At 40.7% G+C, this 25,299-nt stretch overlaps 1 protein-coding gene across 3 annotated transcripts in view; it reads left to right on the forward strand.

Moving 5' to 3' along the window:
* Sdccag8 (serologically defined colon cancer antigen 8) overlaps positions 1-25,299 on the forward strand; it is a 193,913-nt gene that overhangs the window by 112,090 nt on the left and 56,524 nt on the right. For all 3 annotated transcript variants that reach the window (XM_029481038.1, XM_021162638.2, XM_021162554.2), the window contains 3 exons: positions 7,758-7,885; positions 9,897-10,005; positions 17,156-17,287. In XM_029481038.1, the coding sequence (XP_029336898.1) occupies positions 7,758-7,885; positions 9,897-10,005; positions 17,156-17,287 (369 nt within the window). The remainder of the gene's footprint in view (positions 1-7,757; positions 7,886-9,896; positions 10,006-17,155; positions 17,288-25,299) is intronic.

Genomic DNA, 25,299 nt, shown 5'->3' on the forward strand with positions numbered 1-25,299 from the left:
TTTGGAAGAGCAGTCAGTGCTCTTACCCGCTGAGCCATCTCAAATATTCTTAAAGGAGAGAAAGGAAATATCTGAATAACCCTCGCTTGAGATCCTCCCTGTAAAAGAAGAGTATCCCTTCCAGATCTCTGAACTTCTTGGAAGAAGTCAGGTCAACGCCTCTGACTGTGTCTTGTGAAACAGAAGGCAAAGTTGAGTGCTGGATGAAATCACAGAGTCTACGGATTGGTTCTAAGAAATGGCTGGTGTGACTCAGCATTAGAATTCTTCCTGGTATGAGAACACACAATACACAAATAAGCCCCCCCCCCCCGCCCACATACACACATTTGTAAGTGAATGTCACTAGAATGTGTCTAATACCAGCAGACACTATCTAGATGTACATGCCTCCTGCTTTGCCTTGAAGGTGAGTTCTCAAGTGTTTTCAACTGCTGTAAGAACATTTTTGGAGTGAGATGTATTTTCTGAGATGTCTGTTGAATATTTCCTTTCCTTTGTGTATATTTCTTTGAAAGAAATTGACCTCCTTTTAGTTTCTGCTTTCTTTCCAAGAACTGACTCATGCTTGGATCTGAAGCTCAGATCTCAACATTGCACTTAAAGTTCTGACACAGTTTCCAGCAAGGAAAATGAAAGCAATTTATCGTACGAAAGATGGGGGATGCCACTAAGGAAGGAAGATTACTGAACCTGGGTCTTTCCTGGTTACCCCTCCCCAGAGTTTGGATGTTCACTTAAATATAAGTACACAGCCGCTGTTGGCAGTAGCCAGGCACTGCCAAGTCACTCGGTTCATCTCGAAACATGGAAAATACTGCGCCGTCTGCTAAGGTTATAACTGATTTTGTGTTGCTATTACTTGGAATAATAATGATGATAAAGCAAAATTAAATCTGTAGTTAACATGGGAATTCTTTCATCACTTTTTCTAGCCCGTAAAAAAGACATGCATCTGGGAAGATTCTTAGGATGCTCTCCTAACAGTCATTCATTCACCTGCTCATTTGTCCATTAAGAATTTATTGACTATACAACTGCATTGGCACCATCCAAGAGCTGTAGATAAATTCATGGGCAAGCAAAGGTCAGCACCCTTGTATTTACTTTCAGATAGATGTACATAACGTATTTCCTAGAGGTCTTATCAGCTTAAGGCAGAGACTGTCCATGATACCATTTCAGTGTTATTGCAGAGGCTGGTGTAGTTCTTGGCACAAGAGACACACACTAGGAAGAGATGGCCCCAAACATACAGGGCAGAAGGGAAAGTGGGAAGGACTATTTGACCTTCAGGATGAGACACATGAGACTCACAGGTGTGGTTGACTGAAATAGGATCCTGAAGTCTTTTTAACCCTCTATAGTTTCTTTGCATCTCTCATAAGTGACTGAAGAGAAGCAAATCCCTGAATATCAGAGGCAGAGAGTTGGGAATCCTAGGTTATACCTTTAACTGAGGAACTGAGAGATATTATATAACCTTTAAGATTCTTTACTTGTAAAATGAAAACAAAAAGGCAACCTATCCAATGAGGTTGGGAGGAGGGCTATATAAAAGATGGAAAGAACCTAGTTTGTAATACACATTAGTAAATGCTAACTCATCAAATGATCAAAGAGGATTTAAATTTTTTCCTGTGATTAATAAAGAGCCCAGTATTATTGAGACACTTATTTTCTAACAGCCACATAAATTAGGAGGTAGATGCCCCAGTGAGACATGTTGGTTTCTCCACTGTAATGCACAAAAGGACTTCCTGGGCGAATGCTGATTCCAAGAGAGCATGAGACCATATAAAATGATCCCATGGCACCCTGGCCTAGAAAGGCTTGACACATACAAGGGCAAAGAGGAGTTGTCACAAAATAACCAGTTTGAATGGGACTCTACTACCCAACTGCAGGATGAGTTGAATCTTCAAATCAATAGTCAAAATGGATTATCATGCACTGAGTACAGTATGAATCCTGAACTCCAAAGTGAGATCAGTAAACTCATGGAATAAGGAGATTCCTCCAAGCAGGACAATAACCAGCTAGGCAACAGTAACTAATATGCATAAAGAATTATGGAGTAGAAACATCATTATCATTAGATATGCAATATAGATGAGATGTTATTACAATAAGATATTTGCATAATACCAGCATCTTCCAACAGATTGCCTATTAATTACAAAGGAGAAATCCGAGAGAGCTCACCCAACCCCATCCATTATGAGGTTGCTTGATACCAGCTCATGTGGGTAATAATGTATTTTTCTTCCCAGCCATTAGGGCAGTGATGGGCCTCTGGTACTTTAAAACAGGTTGTAGTAGAAATGTCTATAGTGGATATTGCTTAACTCTACAAATGAAAGATTTCTTCCCTAACCCGTAAGAACAGTCATTAAACATTTCCAAGCATACAAAGTTTGCAATACCAAGGGGCCTCTCTTCCCAGTGATAGCCGACTAGGCCCTCTTCTGCTACATATGCAGCTAGAGACACGAGCTCTGGGGGGTACTGGTTAGTTCATATTGTTGTTCCACCTATAGAGTTGCAGACTCCTTCAGCATACTTTATATGCCCCAGTATAGGGGAATGCCATGGCCAAGAAGTGGGAGTGGGTAGATAGGGAAGCAGGGCAGGGGGAGGGTATAGGGAACTTTCGGGATAGCATTTGAAATGTATATAAAGAAAATATCTAATAAAAATATCATTTCCAAGCATGTTCATGATACAGACCAAGTGATCAAGATTAGTGTTCTCAATCTGAGACAAATGGGTACAGAGTGTCCAAATTATCACCTGCGCCAAACTCTTGCCTTCTGCTTCTCTCTTCATTCCTTCCAGAATAGTTTTTGGCTAGTCAACGTGTAAATCATGCAAAGGTTTGTTTTTGTAGATGCTCTTTCATGGCGTTAGTGGTAGTGACTCTAGAGACAGGACATGCTATGCAAGCATTCTACAACCAAGCTAAATCCCAGCTTCTTAGAAGTTTCATCAACCAGAGAGGTGACTGCCACAAAGTGCTTAATTCTATGCTTTAAAAATAGACGACTTATGACCCCAAGGTATTATATGTGCAGCAGTGGCATTTCAGGTCTCAGGGGTAAATTATGGAGAAATGTGGCAGATGAGAGGGATGTCTTAGTCACCACTTAGTGATATTGGTAACACTATAGGTACATAGATGATGGGCTGGAGGCTGATTGTTGAACTTGAGGGTTATCAATAACTTTATGAAGAGCTAACAGGTCACTCACTTTTGTTCTGTACCATTGTAAAATAGCAAAATTTAAAATAATACGTGATGTGGAAAATAAAATTATAAATAGCATTGTGGATATTTTAGGATATATAGCCAACCAGAACCATAACTCGAAAAAGGGAGGGAAAGCTAAGTAATTGTATACTTGGATATTGTTGTTGTTGTTGTTGTTACTGTTATTGTTTTGTTTTGTTTTTAAGCTAAGCTCTATCTATCTAGCCCTGACTATCCTAGAACTTGCCCTGTAGACTAGGCTGGCCCTAAACTCATAGAAATCAACCTGTCTTTGATTCTCAGAGTGCTGAGATTAAAGGCATGCAGCACCATACTGGACAATTTGGCATATTTTTGAAGCCTGAAAATCAGTCCTTGTTATTCTCTTTTATTAAAAACAAAAAATCCTGTCATGGTAGTACACCTTTAAGCCTAGCACTTGAAATGTAAAGGCAGGTCACTCTAGTGTTCAGGGAGCTCCAGGCCAGCTGGACCTACTACACTCTGCAGTCCTGTAACACAAACGAATATGAGCATAACCAGCTCTTAGTCCATAGCTATGGAGGTAACTGGAAGAATGAAGGGGCGTGTTCCATTTTTACAGTATTAGCTTCTTTTAATAATTAGCTTTATTGAAGCAAACCTAAGTCAAATTTTGTTGATAAAGGAACTTACTAGACAGTCCAGGCTGAGCTCAACAATTTCCAATGCTGGGGCCATAGGCATGAGCTGACACATATGGCAATTGTGACAAATTTTAGGTGTGGTTGAATGTGTTGTGAGAAGTATATAAAGTGTTTGAGGTATCACAGTTGTGACACAGATCCTTTCCTGTCAGCCCAAAACTTCTCTCACACCCTTCCCCTATCAATAGGACCTGGAAACATGGTCTACCCTGGTTTGGCACCATGGAACCATCATCGTGTAGGGTTTTCTAGTCTAGAGTGCTAAGTACACAACATGGTAAATATGACTCCTCTACACATGCTGCTTTTAGGGTTCATCTAGGTGTCGTGTGTACCATAGCTTCTTCCATTCTTGATGGGGTTCTAGGTTCTCTCTGGCTAGGCTATCTCACACATATGATTCATATAGCAGGTAATAGGCATTTAGGTTGTTTCTAGTTTTTAGCCAGTGTGAATATAATTACTAAGAAATTCCCTACAACTATTGCTTGAGTTTTGGTTTGCAGAACCACATAGAGATAAATACAAGCTTTTATAATGTGACCATCAGTAACTGTGAGAAACCCAATGAGAGAAAGCTTACAAGGGGGAGCAGATGTCTTCATGAGGTAATCAAGTCACTGTGGGTTAGTCTCCGAGCTTTCTACACCTTAGCCTTCCATCTCTACCTTTCTCATAGACTATTATACCATAGAGGTTATTGTTTATTTGTCTTTGTCTAGTCTGAAATCCCTTCTAGAGTCAAGGCCCACTAAGCCTTATCCTCAGTAGACATGACGCTCAGTGTATATAACATCTTTCACATATAGAATGAAAAACACTTAGTGGGTCATTTGAACACCTGAGTAGTTTTTAGTTAACTCTTTAGGTTCATTGCTACATTATTTCTACAATGTTATAAAATAGTTTTCCTTGAGCAAAGATAGTTTCATTCTTACTTCTGCATTGAAATCATTCACTGTGTAACTTATGAATGGATTTCAAATTGTTTATGGCCTTCAGGATTTTCAAAATTGATTATGTTTTGCTATTTGTTCAGGTCTAAACTGAGATGGTTACATGAAAGAAAATGAGATGTCCTTTCAGTTCTGATGGTCTAAGATTTCTTGAGAAGTTGGCCTAATCAGAAAGATCTTATAAGGGGAAAGGAGAACAGCAGAGGGCTGGAAGTCAGAAAACAGCAATGCACCACGCCTTCTCCCATGGAAAACATCATATATACCCTCTCAAGTAGAGTGGCAGTTGGGAGAGGGCAGAAGAACAGCCTTTAGTGAAGATAGCTCAGTTAGCCTGTGGTTCTTTCTTTAATCAGCTCATAATGTCACTTACCAAGTAGCTTCTAACTGCTAGGATTTATGTTGGATTTATGTCTGTCCTTGGCATCATGCAATGTCTGTCTGACTGTTCCCACAACTATTGGTAATGCCGCTTTCCCTTCTCTGATGCAAAGTCATCAGAGAGTCTTGGAGTCATCTCATTTACACATCTCTAGCCCCTATCTTGTGCTCAGACTCAGATATGGCCACTCACTAGAAGAGTACAGAAGGCTCTCAAGTCAGTCCTTTTAGCGGTAGGACCAATGGCATGCAGTACTACTAAGAGCTGAACTAGTGTGAGCTCTCTGTTCTAAGACCTTAAAAACTTTGCCTGCTTATAGAGACTTGAATAGATCCTCCCGCTTCACCAAAAGGCTTATCCCTCCCTTTTTTGCCTTCTCTTTCCCTCCAGTTCTCCCTCATCCTGGTCCTGCAACTTAGGGCTTAAAAACATCCAGTCATTTAGCATGCCCTGCCTATTTTTTATGTTCTGAGTCCTGCTCTGGGTTTAGGGTAGAGAAAATTTAAAGTTATAAGGGAAACAGACATTTAAACTGATAACAAATGTATGACATCACTATATGGTGAACGCAGAACATACCAAGGTCATCCAGGGCAGAATAGTTGATTTAGAAGAAACAGGAGAAAAAAGGGTAGAATTTTAAGGTTCGCCCAAGAGGGCTAGTGTGTATCATATAGGGGGTTGGCTGGGTGGGCTGGGGCATTCCAAGAAGAGGAAGAAACATGTGCAGTGATCCTTAGCCAGAAAATACGTGGTGTGAAGGGGGAGGCAAAAGTAGCCTCGTCTGACTATCCATTTGTTGCGATGTACTAGTTTGGAACTGAGTGTGAGACAAGACCTTGGAGCACATCCAGGGGGTGTTGTTGTTAGAAGTACCAGAAGGGACCTTATTTCACATTTAGCATGGACCCCTGATGATTCCATTTGAGTGAGGTGTGGGTGTATTTTCATTCTGGAGCTTTCCACTACAACACTACACACGCATTGACCAATCTCAGTACAGGCTTTCCTTATGTTGCCATATAATTAGAAGCCAGTGAATTGAAGTTCCACAGCGGTACATAGACTGGTAGTGATAGCTTTATGAAACTGTTTATTTTTAGTTTGGCAAAGGCTAGGCAGTAAATATCTCAATTAGTAAACTAAAGCAGCATGGATGAGAAATGCCCACAAGGAGATCAGAGTTGGAAATAACTGAGTCCCTTAATTGAAGGAAACCCTCATGTTGCTTCTCATAGAGCTTGAAGAACCCACCCAGCAAGGGTTCAGATGTGGCGTGCAAAGTGAGCACAGTGTCAGGGTGACACGGGCCGTGCTCCCCCTCAGCCTCAGCTTGTTAGGAAGTTCCTCTCTGGGTGGGGTTGTAGCTGTGTAGGTAAAGTGCCTAACCTGCACAAAGCCCTGGGGTGAGTGCCCAGCACTTCTCAACACTGGACTTGATGGTGCATGTGTCTAACCCAGCACTGGAGGGGGGGGGTAGAGTCAGGAGGATCATAAATCCAAGGTACTCCTCAGCTATGTAGCAAGTTTGAGGCCACCCACCCTCCCTACAAGAGATCAGTCTCAACAAAGTGAAACAACAAAAAGAAGTTCTCTTATAAAGAGAGCCACCAATAGGATGTTGTCCTCATGCTGCAATTCTGTCAGCATGACCCAAAAGGAAATTTCATTATGAATAGATGAGGGAAGTAGCTCCTGCTCACATTGCTGTCCATTCACGGTGTGCAGCCTGGTGTATGAAAGTACTTAATGAAAGCAGGCGTGTGGTGCTGGCCTCTCAACAGCCTCTGCCGGTATATTTGAAGTTATAGCTTACATCTTGGAAGAAAACCAGAAGTAGTCTACGAGGCTTAGTTTTAAAGCAAAATTTCCCAAGACTAAGAATTAAGTCATGCTCTTCCTAAAATTTCACAGTCTTAGAAAATAGCGACCATCCGGACGGTGAAAGATTGGTGATAATACAAGACAGAAAGAACGGAAAGCATGCATGCTGTGAAGATGCAGTCAGGGCTGGCAAGGGCTCCTCAGGGAAAGGTGCTTGTAAGGTGAAAGTCTAAAGGCTCCAGTCTTGTCCCCAGTCCCACTGGGCTAAAGGAAGAAGACCAGCTCCTGCAAGGTGCTCTCTGATCTTTACACCTGCACACTGGCATGTGTGAGCACGCACACACACACACACACACACACACACACACACACACAAATAAAAATTATCAGGTTATAAAATACAACTGTTTCATTGTTATGATTTTGTTTGAATTTTTAAACCATCACCCTTCAGTCTGTCTGGACTTCTGTGTATGTGCTACATGGTACAGAGAGAGTCCTTTGGATTTTCTCTCTCCTGCAGAATGGGGAGACTACAGAAAGATTAGCTTCTGCTGCTTTAGTTTACTACCTGTCTGCAGTCTGTGGTCTGTGGGGGAATGATGGAGGTCTGTGCACCTGCAGATAAAGTCTCTGTCTGTCTCCTCTCTGTTTTGCAGACTGGAAAAAGATAGCATTCAGCAAAGCTTTAGCAATGAAGCAAAGGCCCAAGCCCTTCAGGCCCAGCAGAGAGAACAGGAGCTGACACAGAAGATACAGCAAATGGAGACCCAGCACGACAAAACTGGTGGGTGGTAGGGAGAGATTAGAGCCTGGGCACTTGCTCACAAGCCAGGCCCACGCCTTACTGTGAAATGACATCAGGAACACCTGTAACCTTTGGCTGGCCGAAGGGAGCAGATGCTAACTGCACCGGAGATTCCGAATTACATATTAGTTAGCGTTTAAAAGAGAAAATGGGAAGTATTGCCCACTGTCTGTTGACTTGAGAGTGCTGCTCTCACATCTGTTGCACCATCTGGATTATGAGTTTATTTACCTGTGTTCAAGAAACGTAGAGCTGAGAGAGACCACAACAAAGTAGAAAAACAAAGGGCTTGCTTTTGGCTGGGTTTTCAGGCACACATGTTATATAAAGAAAATAGCATCAGAAGCTCTGCGGGAAATGCTCCGAGCTTACAGTTAGAGTCTCCTGAATAGCATTGAACAGTTCCCACAGTACACACATTATAGCTACTCTAAAAGCCTAATGAGTTTGCTTCAGCATCCAAACTGGAGAAAAGCTTTAGCCATTAATCGGTTCTTAATTCACTGTCGCAGCTGGATGTAATTCAGTGGCTCCAAATTGATATGTTCCTTTATTTAATCTTTGCAGCTTCGAACATTTTTAGCATTTGTATGATTTCCCCACCTCCCCCAATGCAGTCGAGAGTGATGCTTAATCCTCTGCATTCGTCAGCTTCTCAGAACTGCTGTTAAAATTCACTAATACAAGGCATTGACCACAGCTGGCAGCTTGGCCCAAAATCGCCATCTTTCATCACGTTGGCACTATTCTGCAGACTGAGTTGGCCAGTAACTCTTTACCTTTAATTTGAAAGTAAAATGCACTTTGAAAATAGGCAGTTTGATGTGTGCAGTCAGGGCGTTATGTAGTTCCTTTCGCTTTTGAGTTGTGTGTTCACAGACAGTGTTAGTCAAAACAAGACAGTGTCAGCCATTATAATTCTACACCACATACTCCACGCTGATTGTATCATTAAAACAAAAGTTTAATTGATCCTGTCTCTTCCAGAAAAAATGTTGCTTAATTTTAGAGCCTTGATTTATTTTGCTTTGTTTGCTGTATGCTTCCCCCCCGAACATTAGTAAAAATTGAAAAGGGAAAATTATTTACAAATGAATTTCACAGGATTTAATGAATATTATATTTAAAGATATGGTTAAAAATGATTTCATCTATTGGTAACTATTTATTTACTTATAAAGTCAGCTATCCTGATGCCTCATGTATAGAGTTTCTCCTTAGCATTTAGCCAGAAGAAATGAAAATAAATCCAAAAGATTTTGTAGATTTTTTTTTTAAACTAACACAAAGAGGAATTCATCGGGGAAATTGTCCTTGGCTATTGCTGATAGAATCCTGGACCAAGAGTTTGGGCAGGACCCGAGAGTTGGGAAAGGTGTTGACTGTTAAACTCATCTTTAAGATCATTTATTTTGCAAATGCACACACAAATCGCACACTCCTTAGTCTCTGGCCAGGTTGTTACTGAAACGCACACTATGAAAGTATGGTAAGATTTCTCAGGACTCCTAATGACTGGAGTGTGTACAAGCTCTAAGGGGTAAACCATGGGCAGATAAAAACCATCAAGCACCAGTACAGTGCAGCAGAGAATTCCTCGGTTTTAATTTCGAATTATCTGGTTGTGATAATTTTTGACACTGTTTATAGTAAAATTGTCAAAATAAAAATATAATATCTTGCATACTTCAAAGATATAAGCATTTATGACTTCATTTGAGATATTTGACAGTTTATGAGCATGCTAAAATGTTACACAGCTGATATGATCAAAATTGTTCCTGGTATACAAGTTTATTATGAAAATAAATGTCTCACAAGACTCAGTGTCCCGCCAGATGACAAGTCCTTCACTTAGGACACTGACCGTGATCTGGTGGATCTAGGAAGGGCATACTGATCTGAATGAAGCACGTTAGCACCGTGCACTGCAAGAGTTACAGACCAAAGCCACTTCTGTCTCATATTGGTGGGTTATTGTTATTTCTAGAAAGTGAACAGTATTTACTGCTGACCTCCCAGAACACATTTCTAACAAAATTAAAAGAAGAATGCTGCATGTTAGCCAAGAAACTGGAAAAGGTCTCACTAAAGAGCAGGTAGGTAATTGGGTAACATTGTTCATTATCTTTAGAATAAATACTTTTATTTGATAGCTAAAATTTAGCTTTAAAATTGTAATTTTAATCTACCGTAATTTATTACTAAAATGTGCCATGCATTGATATAAGTTTTCTGAGAAACCAGGTATCTCTCTGTGCATATTTTTGTGATTGTCCATCTAGACAACCTTTCTGTCCCAAGGAGGGACTCCAGGGCCTTGTGTGGTAAGCAAGCATACTGTTCCCAAGCTACTCCTGCAACCCAACTTAGATATTTTTTTTTCATGGTTATGTATACGTACTTGGATTTTTATAGTGTTTATAACTTAAAGCCATGAAAATCAGGAACAAAGGCCAAGATAACTATTAGCATAATAAAGAGTGCAAACAAGTCAAGCAGTGCTACAGTCTTCTGTTGATATAGGTGATGGCATTTTAGTCTATTTCCAAGTTTTTCAGGAACACACAAAAGCGGTCTTTAAGGCCAGTCATTTGGGACACTGAGGAAGAAAACACGCTTGGTATAATACATTCTTAACTTTCACAGCAGCATACAAAAGTAATTAGGTTTTTTTTTTACATATGAATAAAAAGCATAATCGTTTGAATAGCTTGTGGGTAGGAGAATTAGCGTCTTGGCCTACATATTGCTGTTACACAGTGTCTAGAGTCTTTCTTACAGCCATGGTGATATTTATAGCTGCTGTTAAAGAAAGTTCAGGCTTGCTGGATATAGACACATGCACCTGCAGTGGCTAAGGCAGGAGAATTTCCTGAGACGAGGAGTCCTAGACCAGCCTAGACATCAGAACAAGAGTCTGCCTCTTAAAAGAGAAGGAGAGGAGAGGTGAGTATCCAAAAGGCTAGGGAGGAAAAATTAACCTTTAAATTCCTGTAGAAAAGTAGACATTCTTGGGATGTAACTGTTACACTGAGAGCTAGGGCTAACTGTAATATGTCTCTGGGCCCTTGTTTTCCTTCTTTAATCAGTCTTACACGATACTAGTCTAGTGAACTTGAACCTCCGTACCTCTCAGTCCTGACAGCTACTTTGTACACTAAACATGCTCCTTCCTATCTGACACATAGATGGCACCCAATGCATATTTATTGAATGAGTGATAAATGAATGGGAAAACAGGTGTGGTGCTATCCTCCACATGCTGGTCTGACTTCTGGTGCCAGCCTGTTCCTTTGTGGGTGACAAGCACTGTTCAGGAAAGAACTCTTTGGGATTCAGAAGGAACCAGATTAGAATCTTGGTTTGTCAGTCATTTTATTGTACATGTAGCCTTGACCATGTTGCCCGGTCTCCTTAAACCTCAGCTTTGCAAAAGTGCCTCTAAAGTCATGTTGCAGGATAGTTATAGGATTTAGAAGTACATTTAATGACAGGAATGAGAAACACAAGTATGCGCTCGTGTACACACACACACACACACACACACACACATTCACCCTTTACAACCTCAGGGTATTGGTTTCAGGATTTACACCACACCCAAAGCCACAAATGACAAATGCTCACATTTGTAACATAAAACAATGTAGTAGTTATATAGAACCTGTTCATATTTTCCTACGTATTTCATTTTTTAAATTTTATTTCATATTTTTATGGTGTTAAAATGAGGCCCAGGACCTAATACTTGCTAGTCTAGTAGCCCAGCATCGAGCAACACCCTAAGCCCTCTCCCACATAGTGGAAATTCTCTCTAGGTTACCTATAGTGGCTAATACGATGTAAATCTATGAGATGAGTTGTTAAACTGTACTGGGTGAAAGCTAACCACAGGAAAATACTCGTGCTCAGTATAGACCCAGCATTCCATCTGTGGTTGGCTGGGCTGCAGAGGAACCCACAGCTGGGGAAAACAGCTGTGAGCCCCCGGCAAAGTGCTTGCTCACCCCACATTAAGGAACAGGGGCTGATCTTGCAGCTCATGCAAACTTCACTAGCTGGGCAAGATATGAGTAACATTTTCTAATGGGCAAAGTCTGTGATGAAAATATGTAGGGCTAGACAGAACCCAAAAAAGGTGGCACTCACAACTTAATGGGGCAGGCTGTAACACCTGGTTCTGAGTCTGAGGTATTAAAATAGTAACACACAGAATTCTCTGAGTTCTTCAAAGCTCAGACCTTCCAAGTAGTGAACATGCCATGAGTTGTATGTTTCAAAGTTGTTCTGTGCTTCACAAGACAGTAGTAGAGGCAGTGAGTGGTGGTTAAGGGCTCATGTTTGTGTGCTTTCTCGTTTCTCCTCAGTCTCACCGAGTTTCTCCCCCCCCCCCAGTTTCTAACCTCACCTTCTCCTTTATGCCCATTTGACACTCAATTTGGATGTTATCTTCTGATGTGAAACTACCTATACGTCCCCAAAGGATCAAAGCATAATGTAATAAGACCTGTCACGTCTGAACGTGCTTCTGTGTGCTCTGTGCCAAGCTCTTGGGGTAAATCATTTCTGATGGCCTTTGAGGTTAAAAGTTCTCACTGTGTAAATTCAGTCTCCAGAGTAATTCTTTAATCCATGTAGTAGTTTTGGTTCAGGCTATTCTCAAAGTACTATAATAAATCTTTAATAAAAATAAAACATGGGGTTTTCGGTTGATAATAAAAAGATATTTCTCCCTTTCCTTGCTAAAATTTCTTTAAGCCTTTTTCGTTATTCAGAAGGCCACACTAAACAAATGGATTCAGAGCACTGAAAATGTGCTTTTTCACTTACAGATCTGGGCATTTGACTAGAACCGTGTAGAGTCACTAGAGAAGCGCAGTATGGGTTCACCAGGCCCACATAGCCTGCTTCTGCTCAGGCTCCTGCAAGGCTGCTTTCTGAAAATGTATTGTAATTGTATGTGTATGTGTGCTCGTGCATGTGTGTGTGCATGCGTGTGGTGTGTGTGTGTGTGTGTGTATTTCTCCCCAAGTAAACTGTACATCGTATCATGACAGTGAAGACTGTGTCTGTCTTGGAAGCCTCCGTAGCCATCAGCCCAGTACTTAGCAGGATGAATTCCCCATACTGTGAAAGTAGTGGTGCTTGAACCCCCAGGGGTTGGGAATGGCATGTTCCATTTTAAAATGAAGACTGACATCCTGGTTCATGTCGTGCATCTTTTATAGCTTGTTTTTAACCATCAGGCAAAAGAATTAATTCCATTTTGTTTTTAATTGGCACGAGGCAGACATTCTGGCTGGTTTTAGTTGAACGTAAACTTTAGCTACCCATTCCCTCCACATTCTGTAGTACACTGACTACAAGGTTGCTGGGGGAGATAAATGAATATACTTAAATATCTTTGATACAATTGATTTTTCTTTGTCAAAGCAAAAGAAGTAAGTATTCTCCCTAGACATTTGGAAAATCCACATTAAAATGTTAGAGGCACGTTTGCACTGTGATCTAAAACCTGTTCTGGGACAACCTAGGGAATTTTGGGCACTGGCTAGAGGTGAGCCGGAGCCCACGCCGACAGAGCCAGTGCATGTTGGAGATCAAGCATACTTCAGCTAGGTCTCAGCCCCCTCTCTCCTTGCCTGCTGGAAGGACAGGAAGGAGCAGAGACCTGGCTCTGTGTGATTTTGCTTCTCTTCGTTTTCCTGTCACTGTGACTTGCTGAGTTGCTAGGCCTGTGGATTGATGTCTAGCACTGCCCATTGTGTATTCGTGATTTGCGTTTTGTAATTAAGAGGAACAATGGGAGTCCATGGGGTCTCGTTATATATAATGGTTGGTTTAATTTGTTTCACTTCTATCTTGTTAATTGTAAATTGATCATTAAGATTTGAATTCTAATCTGTCACCAGGGCTGTGAGTATTGCACTAGAGTAATGATCCTGGTTTTAATCACTGATGATGAGAAACAAATTTTATAATTTTGGTACATATTGCAGTTCATATATTTTAACACTGTATTTTATGGTGTTATAAATATTGTTAAATGACTTTTAGTGTAGTTTTACTATGCGGACTATAATGTATAAATTATATTACTGTTTTGGCAGCAGTAGGTATCCAACTGTGTGAGTTTAATTGAAGTAAAAGAACACACACCCGGTTGAACTATTTTTTTTCCCTTGCATGCTTAGAGGATGTTAGGTTAAGCTGCTACAAAAATTATATTCTACAAAAGGAGGCTGACATCAGCCTTCTGTTAATTGTTACCAAAAGTCAAACCACAGTCCAAAAGAATAAAAAATTAAGGTGTCATATTTTTCCTTTAAAAGCAATTATCATTGTAATCTGAATTATCGTAGTAAAATGTCTTCCATTCATGTAAATGCAATTACACACTGTAGCTGCTACATAAAATGCAGGGCAAGTTCATGCTTCTGGAAAGACAGAAATTACCTATGTTTCTATGAAAATGAATTGGAGTCGTTCTCCCTTTTCTATGGGAGTGGGTGAGTGTGGCTTTCTGTTTCTCTTTTCACTTTGCAAACCACTAGTTGTATCACGATATTGTCAGTTCCACCCAAATAAAGGATGATGTATGTACACTTATAGCGAGGCTGTATTTTATGACAGAAGCTGGTAGGCAAGTTGCCATTATAAATAAAGGGGGAAAAACAAAATATACAACACAGAAAGGATTGTTACAACAGCACATATTATAGTAGTCTGTACTTGAAAAATAACATTTATATTTTTGTGCTTATTAAAGACACCTCACTGTAGGGAATCATAGAGAAGAATTAGGAAACATTCTCCTGTGACATTGCTCTCTTAAGATAATTATTGCTATTTTTGACATGCTTCTTGTCAATCATTTTTTATGTGTGTGTAAATGTGTCATGTAAAGTGGCTTATATCATGATAGGCACATAGTCTGTGCAGTTTTACAGTTGATTTCTACCTGTCCCATTAATAAACACTTTTCTTAGTTAACTATTCCAGAAAGAAAATCGCCACTGTATCATTTGTTTACATAATAACTCACTAGATGTTTATGACACTTCCAACTTTTAATGTTACAGTCATAATACAACTATAACTTTGTCCATTTTAATGATTCTTTTACTAGAGATGCCTAAAAGGGAATTGTTACTTCAAAAGCCAGACACACTTTTTAAGGCTACTAACGTGTACAATTTTGCCAAGTGTTGAATTAAATTCTTTTTAGTACATATGTTCCTATATAAATATGTGACAGCAAAAAATGAAATATTCAAACAAAGAGTGTGAGCATCCATTATTGCCCAGTAGGTGGAACTGCCCCTTTAGAGCTCGGCACTTTTAAAATACAGATCCACTGTGAAGACGATAAAATGCAGAAAAAGATGGATAATCAAAAGGGAAAACTTCTAACACCCAGAAGTTATCAGTATTAATATTTGGTGCATGCTCAAAATAGCTTAATAGTAAAATAGAATTGTATTGTGCATGCTGATATTTAATGTTTCCCCTTTCTTATCAAAATGTTATATTGTAGGTCAATAAATAAGACTATTAAATAGCCATATTATCAGGATCTTCTCTGCTGTCTTATAAGCAAGATAGCTGATGTCCTGATGACAAAATTCTGGATAAAGTTTCCACGTGTTGGGTCAAGACCAAGTTTCTCTCTATAGGTAGCACTGCAGTGAATCTAAACATAAACATATGGCTTTTCAAACATGTGGGGTTTTTTTTATATGTAAGCATTTTATATTTTGATATTATAAAGTCTACTTTTCTTTGGTAATGGCACCATTCTTCTTAGAAGCAGCCTAAGAATAAGTGCAGGTTCTTTTCCATGGGTTTTATTCTTTTCCTAATTTGGCTTAAGGATTTTTTTTTTCCTTTTAGCATTTATTTCAGCACATGCGTTAATATAGTTTAGAATATTAACTATGCTATTTTTTAAATAAATACTTAATTCAAAATATTACTAAGGCTTCTATATTACTTTTGTATTGGGTGTGATTTTGAGTGGATGCTTTCTTACGAGGAGAGGCAAGTGCAGAGTGAGTACATGAGCTTCTTGGTGGTCCTGTGCATCTCTAATTGCAGCACTCAGGAGGCAGAGGCAATGAGTTCAAGGCCAGCCTGGTCTACAGAATGAGTTCTAAGACAAACAGGACTACACAGAGAAACCCTGTCTTGAAACACACACACACACACACACAGGAGGGGGAGGAGGGGAGTACACTCTGTCTCACCTGCAAACTGTAAGAAAGGTGAGACATACAGCATAGAAAGTCAGACTCTAAGGAGACTTTTGGGGAAACAAGAGGTAGTTTCAAAGCCTGCTGAGCTGTGGAAAGAGAAGGTCCTGATCTGAGCCAGCTGCCTTTAGAATACATGTGAGCAGCAGGAGAAAGGAGTAAGGAGTGAGGTGGGTGGAGTCTGCCCCACCCCTGTGGCTGGGTGCTCTTTGGGATGAAGAGTTGGTGGGGTGAGATTTCCCTTAGCAAATCTAAAGCCTTCCCTATAGAGCAAAGGACAAAGGATGGCCTTGTTTAATGAAGCACTCCTTTCTGGGGAGGGAACTAATTTTATGTGAAAAGTGTTATTAACTTAAAAATTACTGATGATGTGGAGAGATTAAAACTGTGATTTCTAAGTGGTGAGAAGCAGGCCTGAGGAAATGCTGTCAGTGCTGGACATTTACATTTAGAATGACACAACTCTCCTTAGATGTCTCTCTGATCTAGTTTTCAGAGTTGATTTTGTTGTTGTTGTTGTTTAAGAGTTGGGATTGTCACCCAAGACACTGAATGTATAGTTTATGTCCTGGAAGACCTCAGCTCTCACTACAGAAAACATCTGTTGGTTCTGGTTTCAATGCAGGCCACCCCCCACTCTTGTTATAGCACTGACTGCACAGTCTAGGAGCAAGGTGGAAAGAGGGCAAGGAGGTTACCTTTCAGAATAAGGACTTGTATGGTAACACCAGTTCCCCTATTGTAACTAGATCCCCAGTGTGACCTCTCAGACCTCCCCAGTGCTGTAACTGGAGTCTCTAGGGTGTAATATCCATCCTTCTACTAAGCATTTCAAGTTTTCTGCAATCTTTTTGATATAAAATAACTTTCCTTTTATTACTATGTCTTAAGTATATATAGAGTTTAAGATAATACTAAGATTTATACAATAAAAATAGATACTAATAAAACAAATCTCAACTATCTACTATTTCTGTGTTCCTATCTTCTCTAGATCACAAATAGTTCGACTTAGTCAAGAGAAGAGATACTTGTGTGACAAGCTAGAGAAGTTACAGAAGAGAAATGACGAACTGGAGGAGCAATGCATCCAACATGGGAGGGTGCATGAGACCATGAAGGAAAGGTAAGGTGTGGGGAATTGCAGGCTGGTCTCCAGTCGAGCTGAGGTCTGAACCCCGATGGTCATAATTTACCTACATGACATGGTAGGCGTTCCCTCATGCTCCTGGAACTCTGGCCCCTGCCTAAGGTACTACAGCCCCCATAAGAGAAGCATGGTCAGTAGTCACATAATCAATGGCCCAAGCTTCTGAGCTTTAGGCTAAACTCCTCCCCAGTTACCTAGCAACAGTGAAGACCATAAAAAGGGGTGTTCAGCCCCACCATGCTCTCTTACTCTTATTCGTTTGTCCTCTTACCTCTCACTTCTCTCTCCTCTTCCCTTTCTCTTTGCCTTCTCCTCTCCTCTCTCCTTTCTCTTTCTCTCTAGCCCCCCACCCCGCCTCTTCTTTTCTACCTTCTCTCTTTCCCCTGCATTTTTATAATAAAGCTCTTAAACCGTACACAGTCTCTTCTCCTTCAAGTTCCACTGCGCACTCTGGTCAGTGTTGGGAACCTCTTCCCCTATTCCCTCTCTCCCACAACCCTGGGGCGCTAGTAAGGTAGCCCTGGGGGTGGGTCCCCAGTCAGGGGCTGCCCATTTTCCACCCCCACCACATGGGTCAGGCATGCTCACCCGGGACCCTGTGGAAAAGCATCCGGCAGCTCTGCCTGCATCTGCCTGCCCAGAGCTCAGGAGCTCTGGCCAGACATTAGGCACCTTTCCCTTCCCCCACTTCCCACGCCCCCATGCCCCCACGCCCCCACCCCTGGGCCTCCCCTTTACTTTGTTCCCAACAGTAAGGTGGGGCTGTTGACCCAGGATAGTTCAGTTGTATGCTGAGACAGGAGAGTCCCTGTGGAGTAAGTAGAAATTAGAATTGTCAAAGTAACCAGGTATATGTTCAACACCTAATACTTCTCTGTAGTTTGCTTCTGAGATTTGGGGTGTTCTCACTGTATGCAGAGAAAGGCACACATTCTCTTCTACTATTTTCAAAAAACAATGGATTAAGCTTACTCAAGAACACTGGTGAGACATCCCTCTTTAAAGTGTACATTGACAGTATTCTAGCATAACCGGATTTCAGATCTCTCCTCCTAGCTCTTAGGCTCTAATATACCATATATAAGATAATATGTGCAGAAGAGCTGAATCTGGTTAGGACTTAGCTGAGGCTGCACTGTGCAGACCAGTGGGCTCTTTTAAGTGGTGTTTCTTTAAGCAAGTAGGTGAGCATGTCTGAGCTTCCTTGTCTACCCACTACCTGGGGTTGATAATGCTTTTATCACAAGATGGAGTAAGCCGCAGGCTCATAGAAGTCACCTACAAGGTGCCATCAGAGGTGACCACTCTCCTTTCCAGAGACAGACATTCAGTTCACAGGAAGTAATGGATTTGCCCAAAGTTACTAATGGAATATATGTTAAGGTTCAAACTCAAATCTTGAGTGGTTGACTCTAAATTCCTTTTCCCTATTGTGTAGTTTTTTCCTTGGCACTTTATTTTATTGTAATAAATATTGTCCTCTTTTATGTATATGCCATTTCTAAACTCTGATCTTAGAGTTACCCCCAAATAAAGTCTATGTATTTTGTAGCATCAGTGAGTAGATTTCTGTAGACTTGGACTTGCATACTGAGCAGCTGTCAGCTTTCTCATGGAGATGTCATGGAGATGTCGTCAAGGCTTTTAAGTTCCTATCTCTACTCCATCTCTCAGAGACCTGTGCCTTCTCTGTCTCCATTTATATACATAGGAGAAAGTGGATCACACTTTCTTAAGCTTAAAATAAAGACATTGGAGGAGACTGTAGTGCTGTGTGTCAGGTCTTGATGATTCCCTTTGTTAAGTAGAGGGGGATCAACCAGAATGTGGGCTGCCATCTCCTGCCAGCATGTTAAAGTACAGGTAGATGATAACAAAATGCAAGGAAGTATTGTCTGTCCATTAACTTGTACAGTATCTCCTTGAACCCACATTATTCTATGTTAGGGATGAGCAAACTCTTGTTTTTTGTAAGGGTCCAAGGAGTAAATATTTTAGCCTGAAAGCATATCCTTTACTCTGGTGTACTGCATTTAATTCATAAAATGCATGTATGTTCACTATTTCATGTGCCTTGAGGCATACCTGCAAAGAGGCTGCTATTGTCTCTTCATCTCCATCTGTAAAATTAAGGTCTTTAGAAAGAAACATGCCAACTAGAGGGCAGAGAGCAAACGAATATTAATCTCATCAACAAATATTTATTGGTTGGTACTCTGTGTCCATGTGCTACCAGGTCTCCATCACAAGCCAGGACTAAAACAGCAAAGCAGATATGGCACTCTCTTGGTGGAACTTACATGTTTTTATGAAGCTGAACTTGGGACATAGGTCTAGACTGCAGATAGAAATTTCCCTTGACTTTCGGGGAATGTTTGAAACCTTGGCGATACATGGGTCATCAGGAGGGAACAATAAGAAAAAAGGCCTACTGACCCTCAGGAGCAACCACACTTTTAAAGATAAAGTTAAAAGTGGACAAAAGAGATACTATTGCCACAAAGCAGCCTGAGCAGTACATGGAAAGGACTGTTATTCATCACAGTGATAAAACTACCTTGGGAAAGAGGAAACATACAAACAGATGCCAGCCACACAGCAAGAAAGAAAACATCTGTTGGCCTTGGTAACGCACACATTACCAGTCAAGTCAGCCAGAGCAATTGTTGGCTGAGAATAGGTGCAGGCAGTAGTTGAAAAGTAAGAGTGATTTGAGAATCTGAAGTAGCTGTTTACCACTTTTTCATGAGATGAGACGCAAGGATATATATATATATGAAGACAGAGCAGCTAGCTCCCAGAGAGGTGTGTACAGGAGACATAGACAGTTCAGAGCAAATAGGTCTTTGTCTTAAGTTGGAGTAGATGTAAATTCATTGAATGTTATTGTTATAAATATCAATAAAGCTTCAGTGAACAAGAAAGAAAAACTTTCTTCTTGAGTGACTATAGTCTTCAAAGTCCATGTTAAAATTAATGCTTTTGTTTTTGTTTTTGTTTTTTTGTTTTTCTGTTTTAAACCAAATACCTAGTCCTGTGTTCCTATCTAGAAAATAAAGAGGATACACAGCCCTAGGTATGGTGAAAGACTGGGGCCTGGTCAATAGAGTCCTGCTGAGTGCTGTGTTCTCTCATGTAGCCACACTCTCTCTCCAGCCCCAAGCCTCCTGGCTCTGCTGCCAGTAAGACAGTCAGTGACCCTTTCCTTTCAGATAGTAAGTGAGCAGTTTAAGCAGTGTATAATGCCATTAAAGCTTCTAGCTAAAACAGAGGAGCTAATAATGAATTTATATTTGGTAATTGTATAAACCAGGAGATTATCTGTATGAAATACTCACATTCTGTTTTGCTAATGGAAACTTTATTCAAAAATATAACATTAGATTTTATATAAGCCAACATTTTGATTTTGTAGAAGTAAAACTATTCATAATTTTCCAAGAAATACTTAGACTCTAAACCTGAAATTATAATCTGCACTGCATCATTTTCAGACAAAAGACGAATACTATAAATGTGTCATATTATACATTCAGAAAACAAGAATTCTATAAAAATATATGCAGCTATTTTAATTTGTTTGATTCTATGATATGGATTTAGTTTCATCTTGACATTTTGATATATTTAGTATATGTTGGTGCTAAAATGTATTTATGTTATTGGCCAAACATGACATTTTTCTTATTTAATTAATATATTAAGTGATTCACATATATTCATATATATAGTAACATTATTTATGAAATAGGAAATTTTAATATAAATATCCAGATTTATATATTTTTTAAATGAAATGTTTTTACTTGGAAGTTCCCTGCTTATGTTTTTATGCCATCATAAGGGTTTAGCAATTTCTACGAGAATTCTCAAAGCTGTGTTTCTATGAAAAGAAGTCTGAGGATGCTGAGTTAGGAAAAGAGGCAAGGTTGTAAAGTTTCTGAGAATGGACAGCTGTCTAACCACAAGGCATTAAGCAGGGATTAATTCTGGACTTAAGGAGCCCCTTCCCCAACCCTGCAACTGCAGGAGGCCCTGATGGCTTTACTGCTGTGGTGAAAGTGAGGTGGGCCAAGGCCAGATCTGTGTACTTTTCGGGTATTGGGGCTCTCATCTGTTCTGCACCATCTTCACCAAGGGATTCACAAGATGACTCCCTCGTGACTCTACTGTGCTCACTACCATGGGTAGAGAACACCCTGTATACTTGGACTTGGGAGCTAGCCACCTTTGTATACTCCATCAAATGCCTAGGTAATCACTGTAGAAGAAGAAAGGAGGCTTTTTGGTTCATAGTGTTAAAGGTTTCTATCCAAAGTTCATTGATTTTTTTTGGGTCTGATGCTGCCCTGGTGAAAGCTGACAGAGAAAAGATGCTTACCGCTAAGTGGCTCTTCAGTAAGCTTTTCATCATTGGGACAAGATGCCTGAGAACACAGCTTATTTATTTTGGATCCTAGTTTCTGAGGCTTCAGTCTGTCCCTGGCTAGGTTCATTGCTTTGGGACCAGGCAAAGCTGGATACCATGAGAGAATGTACCTGAGCGAAACTGTTCATCTCAGGGGTTAAGCAGGGAAGGCCAGAGCCTGAGGCAAAACATAGGCCCTCAGTAACCTACTCTCTATACAGAAGCCCACCCCATGTAATCTGGTCAGTTATGCACTAATCCTTTGGTGAGGTGTGTGCTCGCCTTTAGCCAGTTACTTTGCAGTAGACCACCAGCTAGTCGTTAAGCTTTCGACACATGAGCATCTGAGAACCCTTCATATCTAAATTATAGCCATGAAGAAGTCGAGATGGAAGCAAATAGGAGGCTGGGGATCCACTGTCCTTCTGATGGGCATGCGATTCTCCTGTGACCTGAAGGGTCTCCCAGGAGGCCTTGCTTCATGGAGTGCCAATCTGGGGAGTGAGGTTTTTAACACATATTCAAGAAAAATAGCTAGTTGAAACATTGTGAGTCCACAGTACTGAATAGCCGTGGCACAGCTCACTGTCTCCCAGAAGGTCCCTCTGGGCTCCTCAAAGGCTTCTACAAACCACAGGAAGAAAGTGAAATGAGGTTCTAGGGGCTTGGCCACCATTGGCCACCTGGGAAAGACATCCTGCCTCTGACTTATATAAACCAAAGTCTTAATGTTTGATTTGGGGTACAAGGTTTAAAAATATGTCCCTATCCCTGGGAAACTTTCCTGAAGTAGGCCTTTCTAGTTTAGAGGGATCACCCCAACTACACCTCACTGGGTAGTGGTGAGCAGAAGACAGAACTGACACTCTAGGCTTGTCTTATCAGTTCTTCTTTACTATCTAAAAGCCTATTAGGTGAACATTTTAAAGGGTCTGAAAACTGGTTTTTATATGACAAAACAACTTACTTAGGATGGTAATTTGATATTCTACTGGTAACCCCCTTGCCCCGCATTAAAGCACTATCATCAGAGCTATCTGATCATCTGACTTGCAGTCTTCCCTGAAAAGAACATTTAGGTACAATTCATTATCACGGTTGTGCTGAGATCATTTTGAAAAAATATGTTCATACATTTCTGTTCTTTTTTAACTATAGAGTTAGCTTTGTCCTATTTTGTTAGCCCATTGTGGCACAGAAGCACACTCTTGCAACAGCAATACAGTGCCTTCTCAGAGACTACATTTTGGTGGCTGAGGAGATGGCTAAGTGGACAGAAAGCACTTGCAATTCAGGGGTGAAAAACTGAATTTGAATCCTTGGAACCATGAAAAGCCAGGCAGTGTGAACATCACAGGAGTCCTGCTTTGGGGAGATGGGAGGCAAAGACAGAAGCCTGGAAATCCATGGGCTGGCTAGTCTAGAGCAGTGGCAGACACAAACACTCTGTCTCAAACAAGGGACAAGGTGAGGTCTAGCCTCAGGGTGGTCCTTTGACCTCACATACACTCCATGTTTGCATGTCCATATTCACACACGTAAATGTAGTGCACACACACGCACACACACCACACACACGCGCGCACACACACACACAGTGTATGAATTTAACTCAGAAGCAGATCGTCTATCTAATCTTCTGCGAAAGCAGATGGATGTGTAATCTTTGCCTTCTATCCTGTCACCACCAGTTTTGCATAGAGAGGCCTCCTTTGGATATGCTGTTTGCGAGTCTGTTTTTATAACTGACAGCATATTATTAAATGTGAATTTACAAAATGTCTGGGTTATTTTAGATTTACATACCTTTATGTTATAACATACAATTATGTTTTTAATGAAGAAATTGGTAAGTGATTAATATGCTAGATATTTGGTTTTTACTAGTTTGTTTGGTTTTGGGGTTTGTTTGGTTGGTTGGTTTTTATAGATTTTCCTTATCATTGGTTTCATCAGTTGACAGGACTGTGTGTATTAGATCTTTGCCTCACGTATGGCCTCCAGGGATAACAAGCTGGGAATGTTGTGTAGTAGAAAGGAGGGAGTTGGGATAGTGAGAATTGCTTAGAAAACATTACCATTTTCTTAAAACTGCCAGAATTATAAATCAGTTGTGGTTCCCAATCTCTCTCAAACACATTATTCTGTGCAGTACGGAAACATGACTAAGATGTCAAGGGGCTGTGTGTGACCTGAACCATGATGGTCGCCTCCTAGCAGACAGGATGTTTCCACCTTTCAGGAGCTAAGATTTTATTTTGGGTTAACGAATTATTTTAAACAGCACGTGCAGTACATTCATGGAACAGGGCAGATGCTATAATAGCTGCCCACCTGCGAGCACATGACACATGAAGGAACCCAGCAAGAGAAACTTAGGAGAACGCCAAAGGCATAACTACATCATTTATACTTTGGACTACAATAAGCCCAACACTTATTGGGAGAGAGGCTGCTTCACTTAATCACCAGGTGTGTCCTGAGCGCTTGGTTCTGTCAGTCAGCCTTCTGTCACATAACAAACAGCCAAGACAGCTCAGTTACTAAGAAAAGGGTCATTTGGATCTGGGTTGTGGAGGTCCATGACCAGTGTACCCTCTAGCTTGCTGGGCAGGAGCTCACTGCAGGGGAAACCCATTTACACAGAGTCTAGAAAGAGAAGAGAAGAGGAGGAGGAGGAGGGACCTGGAATCCCACAATTCTCTTTATGAACATGCCCTGCACCTGTGATTTCCCCCTAGGTCACACCTCCTAAAGGTTCCACCATATCCCAGTAGTGGTACCCTAGAGAGCAAGCCTTAGTCACATGGGTTTAGCATGGGTATAGTGTCTGAATAGACAGCATTATTAGGGTGTGCTTGAATGCACGGCTGACCAAGCACACATCCCTGCCCGAGTGAAATGTGTAAGCTCCTTCTGGTTTAAATGCTGTCCTCCTAAGACCTAATGTGGAGGCAGTAAAAGGGTATACACTGTAGGTAAGGTCAGGCTCTGGGTTTTTCTCTCATTACTGTCTCACCCTAGGAGTTGTGGCAAACTCTTTTCTCTGCAAGTTTTGTCTTCATTTTTTTTTTTCCTGTAAAGGGCTATCTTGTAAAGTTGTGAAAATTGCTAAACACAACCAGTCAAGTCTGTAGAGCCATGATCAGCATGGAATTTACCTAACCTCTTGTAGTCAGTGCACTCATTAGACCTCCAATATGCACCCACCTCTCAGCGGTGGACTCTGGGGATTAGCAGGAACTACAGAGGCTTCCATTCTAGAGCATTGTTTATTTACATTATGGGTTAAATTGGTTCTTGTGATTTAGTGTGTGAACCAAAATACCATGTTTACATAATGTTATTTCTATGGGAATATGCCTTTTGAATTTTGAATGTACCGTTTGATTTTGAACATTTTAGACTATAACTTGGAGTATAGCTGTGGTGTTGTGTTAGTGTGTGAATGTGTGTGCATACTCCCTGTGCTCAGTGTGTAGGGCTTTCAGCATATAAACTGGCTCCAAGTGAAATTTCAAGTGGAATATATTTACCTACTTGTTTAAAAAAAAAAAACAAAAAACATTTTGATGATGAT

This window comes from Mus caroli, chromosome 1 (assembly GCF_900094665.2).
Source record: "Mus caroli chromosome 1, CAROLI_EIJ_v1.1, whole genome shotgun sequence".
NCBI classification, from domain to species: Eukaryota; Metazoa; Chordata; class Mammalia; order Rodentia; family Muridae; genus Mus; species Mus caroli.